This window comes from Hyposmocoma kahamanoa, unplaced genomic scaffold, assembly GCF_003589595.1.
Source record: "Hyposmocoma kahamanoa isolate Upper Pololo Valley unplaced genomic scaffold, ASM358959v1 65, whole genome shotgun sequence".
NCBI classification, from domain to species: domain Eukaryota; kingdom Metazoa; phylum Arthropoda; class Insecta; order Lepidoptera; family Cosmopterigidae; genus Hyposmocoma; species Hyposmocoma kahamanoa.
The window spans coordinates 16,904,233-16,910,045 of NW_020653853.1; the positions used below are offsets into that span (position 1 = coordinate 16,904,233).

Here is a 5,813-nt window from a genome sequence, read left to right on the forward strand (position 1 = left end):
ATCTATGATTATGGTACAACACTAAATCCGCCATTTGTGGTGGACATTTTATTCCGTGGATAGGACAGCTCCTTTCATTTATTTTTTTCCATCCTCTAAGTATTCGATCAACAATATGAAGTAGAAGCTTCATTTACATCACACGTCTTTTAATATGGTCGAGTATTACTTATTTGACAGTAATTGTTTCGGATGGACGTCGTGCGGAGAACGACTAAACATATGAAGTTAACCTTGCTTAAATGGCTTCAAAGACCCTTTTACATTAAACTGAAATTCGTCTGAAAACTATTGAGAGTAAAATTCGTTTTTAATACAGTGGCTCTTAACGTGGTATTTTTCGTACTACAAATCCATCAACAACACTATCTAAATCCATCAACACTATCACAATCGTGCCGAAAGTTACATTTTTCGCACTAATGCTTTTTCCTTTCCATTTTTTTTAATTTACTGTTGTTTCAAGTCTTAAACATAGAACTAAAGAGGTTGTATATTTATTTAACATTTATGTGCTTTGTGACGTAAGTCATTCGTCATTAAATTCAAACATCTTATTTGTTTAAATTGCATAGGTGTTTTATAAAACAACGGGTTACATTTAAAAATAACAAAATATTTTCCATAGAGATAGCTGATTGAGTATAATAACAATGACCGGAGGTGAGCATTACGCGAGACCGCGGCGCGCCGCACCACTAAAATAGTAATTTTAATGTGGCTGAATATTGGCAACAGTTGCCAAATTGAGAAATTTTATGAGACAAAGAAATAAAATGAGTTTTTTTAAAAATCTGGTTTAGTTTACTTACAAAGCTTACAATGTAGTTTTTTCGCAAACGTATTAAAAAACGTCGTTTGATACACGTGCGGATTTGTCATTTTCACTTCAGTCTTTTTTTTTAATTAATTTTTGTTACATTTGAACGCTCTAACCTTAGAATAATAACGCATAGAATGATAGTTTCATATCAAACGAACTGTCACAAGTGAGGCAAAAACCAAATTCATGTAGGCGTAAGCAACTTGTAACTACGCTCGTCGGCACGCACACAAATATACAAATAATGATGCCATGGAATAACATTTCCCTCAAAAGTGGGGAAATTGTATCTTGCTTAACTCATCATTAAGTTAAAGGTGCCTACAGATTTGCCCGACATTGTCGATCAGGTGCCTACAGATGTGCTCGATTTTGTCGATCGACAATGTCGATCAGGTGCCTACAGATATGCTCGGTTTTGTCGATGAAAAACGAATATAGCACTTATTTGTAAATCCAAGATGGCGGACACGATTTTTCAAAATATGCTATATGGGTATCCTTTTCGAGGTATTTGGGGATGCTCATTACGAATATGACACTCATTTCTAAATCCAAGATGGCGGACACGATTTTTCAAAATATGCTATATGGGTATCCTTTTCAAGGTATTTGGGGATGCTCATTACGAATATGGCACTCACTTCTAAATCCAAGATGGCGGACACGATTTTTCAAAAAAATGCAATATGGGTATCATTTTCGAGGTATTTGGGGGTGCTCATTACGAATATGGCACTCATTTCTAAATCCAAGATGGCGGGCACGATTTTTTCAAAAAAATGCTATGTGGGTATCATTTTCGAGGTATTTGGGGATGCTCAATGTGAATATGGCACTATTTGTAAATCCAAGATGGCGGGCACGATTTTTCAAATAATGGCAAGTTGGGTATCGTTTTCGAGGTATTTGGGGGTGCTCATTACGAATATTGCTTTTGTTTGAACTGTCGTGTTTGCCATCTTGGATTTAGAAATGAGTGCCATATTTGTATTGAACATTCCCAAACATCTCGAAAACGATACCCAACTTGCCATTATTCGAAAAATCGCGCCCGCCATCTTGGATTTAGAAATAAGTGCCATATTCGAAACCTAAAGCCGAAAATGCCATAAGCAAACATTAAAGAAAATAACTGTTAAAATAGATTAAAAAATCGCTTAAGAATGCTCCCCTTTTAAGAAAATAAAATATTTCAATATAAAATATTTCGCTTGAGTTACGAAAATAAAGACATAATTAATAAGCTATCAAAGTTGTACTGGTGGTGCCAACACTATAGTAGAAACAAATATATACTGTAAATTTGTTGCAATATGTGCTCCTATTCAAATAAAATTAAAAGAAATAATTATTCAATAAAGCATGAACGCAGAGCCGTTAAAAGTATTATAAAATAATTAAGTGTCCCAATCACTTACAGGAGTTAACGAAAACATTTAATGTTTATTAAAGTAAATATTAGTTCAAGATGCGCAAATAAATCTAAATTACAGGCACCACTAAAAGGGGAGAAAAAAAATTCGTTACTTTGCAACACTTTCGTATCTTGTTGCCGCGAAATTATTTTTCTGTTTTAGTGAATATTTACATAAAAATATGAGTTGAAACGCATTACTTACTTGTGGAATGCGATGTTAGTGTCTATTTTATGTTTGTCTGTTGTATTTTTACACCCATTTACCGCACATTTCGTCATTTTTAGCAAAAAATTTTGGAGCTGTTCGCGGTGCAATATGACCTTGAGCACTAACAGCCCGCGCGCTCCTGGGACGCGTTTGGAACCCTCTAACTTGCCTCACTTAGCGTGTGCGGGCTAGGTTTCTATGCGTTATTATTCTAAGGCTCTAACAATGTTTACACTTGTAGCGAATGTCCATGTTGATTTTCGAACACAGTACCTACATATTCCTGTAAAACATCTTTTAAGAAGACATAAATAGTCTATTTAAGTAATATTAGATACAACGATAGATACGATCAAATGATCGTAGTTTCGTTACTTGGTTTCGCACCAGTGCACGTGACTGTATCGAGTTATTTATCATAATGTCTCTGAGTATATCCGTGCCCAACACTGGAATTTATCGATATATGTCCCGTTGTTGTATTAAACATTCAACAATTTCAAATATAATAGGTATCTACTGGTAAAACTTACTTCCAATTTCTATTAAGATCTACCCCGGTACAATTTTTCCTCTTGTGATCTATCACGCGGCGGTTCTTCCTCCACATACGATCATACGTGGTGTATAAAAAGCCATCAGGGTTCACCAACGGAACTATGTACCTAATGAACGCAATATGGATAAACACATAAGTTTATTTTATAAAATTTTGGCGGATTTGAGCTATAGATATTATTATTTATTCATTGATCATTGGCTATAACGCCATTAGCTTAAAAAGATAATAAATAATTAACAAAATTAACACGTAATAATATATAAGTACTTGAACCAAAAATTTATTGGTGAAAAAACTGTAAGCACAAAAAGACGCTGTTTTTTTCTAACGCAACGGTCAGTGCCTGATTTTGTGTTTTGACTTTACACATTATCTTATGCATAAATTAAGAAATTTGTTTCCTTGCGGGATTTAAAAAAAAAGAAAACAAAAACAAATCAATGAGGTAAGGAATAATTTTCAAAATGGACCGTAAGGACATGCGAAAAAATGTCACAAAATTAGACTATTGACGAATCATTATAAACTAAGATCTGGGAGTACGGCCAATCAGACGCCTTGATCTGTCCCGAAGGACGAAAAATGTTACTATTAATGCGGTAGGTAAGGCAGTGGCCAAAACAAACATTAACGGTGATTAGTGCTGGCCTGCCCTCAGTCAGCTAGTTTAGATGGATATTACAAAACTTACCAATCTTTATTCTTCATATATTTCGGCTGTTTGTCAAACTTGGTGACAAGGCTGTCGAGGATGTAAAGACACGTTGTAATGGCAATCCACTCCCGCGCATGTTGTCCAGCTATTATCACTATAGGCTTGTTCGAAGGATCGCCGTTGGTCACGTGTATCAGCTACGTAGTTAATATCATAAATATAGTTAGTAGTCAGTGATTTACGTGAACGCACGCCGCCGCCGTTATAATAGTAGAATATGATACGTTTAGGTTAGAACGATACAGTTGTATTAAAATGATATAAGTATAAATATTTTGGGAAGTTTGAGACTTAATTTACATTACCGCGGAAGGGAATAGAAATGAATTTTTGTAACCATAATATAGTTAAATTTACGTCAATTGTTGGGTGATTTTAATCCGTTTTCTCGGAGTCAACGTGTAGTGCTGCGAAGATTTTGTACCTATACACGTTTTGTTAGGTATTACAAGGTATTACATTGATTTACTTGTAAAACAAGTCTTGATTGTCACCAGTGGTCTGTGATTGTCAACTGTTAGTGTCGCCAAGGAGCATATAGATGTCGCTGTCATAATTTTACGAAATAAACATTGCATATTTTTAATTCAACGAGATATTATTTATCGAGTTCTTAGGTTTTCACGATTGTTACACATAGGAAATGAAACTATTTTTCCGGATTTAAATTGTTTTTTCAAACAAACCGACGTTTCGGGCCCTTTACAGGTCCCATGGTCACGTTTGACTGAGGTATTAAAATCCGGAAAAATAGTTTCATTTCCTATGAGAAATTATTTGCTATGTACTATTAAATAAAAAATAAACAAAATATTGAAGAGATATATCGCACTGTTAATACAATAGTGTATTAACTCAAAAAGTAGACTTTTTGAGAACCGATGAAAAACCAATTACTTCCGGCAAAAAATAATTAAAATTTGTGTATATGTTATAGCTAATTACAGACACTTAAACAATTTCCCAAATATATTTAAAAATAAAATGGAAAAGTAATTTCATATTTTTGAATAACGATTACTTTGGCTGGCCAAAGTAATCGTTTAAGTGCTAGCTCACATAAAGTGTGTCGCATTTTGAGTTAAGTCGATATCTTTTAATTGTTTCTTGCAATATTCTAACGACGGTTTTTTTTTCACGTGTAGAGAATCAAATTTTACGTTAAGTAATGATATAATATCAAATTTCACATATTTTGAATTACAACACTATTGTCATGGCAGTGCGATATATAAGTAAATAAGTTTAACTTAACTTTTAATTTACTAATCTAATCAACTTAGCATTTAAATCCATTTTACTGTTGATTTACTTGTACCTACCTAATCTACGTAAAATTGATTTTAACATAAATGTAAGAAAGGGGTCCTGGTGACCTGTAATACAGGCATTTTTATGCCTATCTCAGGCACAAGTCTCTCGCAACTAAGGTTTAATGTAGAACCTTATTAGTCAGTAAGCATTTATACAATTTACCTTGTATGTTGAGAGAAAATAAATAAATAATAATTATTATAATCATTACAAATCAATATTAAGACATTGCATTTTTTTTTCATTGCATTGCATCCGTGTAACTATTTTAAGATTGTTAAATTTGACTTAAGAACAACATTACTTTAATGTTAAGTCGCGTCATAATACGAACTGAGTGAATAATTGGTCACAAAGCTGCCAATAAGACATTATAGCTTTAACATTATAATAAGCTTACTTTATGCGCGTCATGATACGAAAAGTCATTGTAAGGTTAAAGTAGTATTGTTTTAGGTTGTGGTAGGCCCCCTGGCCCATTTCAAGTAGCTGGAGACGGTCGGCTATCGGTATGGATAAATCACGACTCACGAAATGTCGGAGTCAGGTAAAAGAACGTTTTGGTACCGTTAAATTTGACAATATTGGCATCGCCCCAATCGGAAACTGCCTAAGTGTCAAGCCCAAACGACTAACCATCGACTCTCGACAAGACCGGATTTCTTCTCCACAGCTCTTGCATTGGTCAAGTGCCTATCTACAACTGGGTACCTGGAGTATATATTGATTATAGGTAAAAAAAGGTACCTGGAGTATATATTGATTATAGGT

General features: G+C 34.1%; 1 protein-coding gene across 1 annotated transcript in view; it reads right to left on the minus strand.

Annotated features, from left to right (window-relative positions):
• Positions 1 to 5,813, minus strand: part of LOC113231417 (carboxypeptidase B-like) — a 20,848-nt gene that overhangs the window by 8,895 nt on the left and 6,140 nt on the right. The window contains exons 5-6 of the mRNA XM_026465728.1: positions 3,705 to 3,865; positions 2,985 to 3,116 (exon numbers count right to left, since the gene is read on the minus strand). Coding sequence (XP_026321513.1) covers positions 2,985 to 3,116; positions 3,705 to 3,865 — 293 coding nt within the window. The remainder of the gene's footprint in view (positions 1 to 2,984; positions 3,117 to 3,704; positions 3,866 to 5,813) is intronic.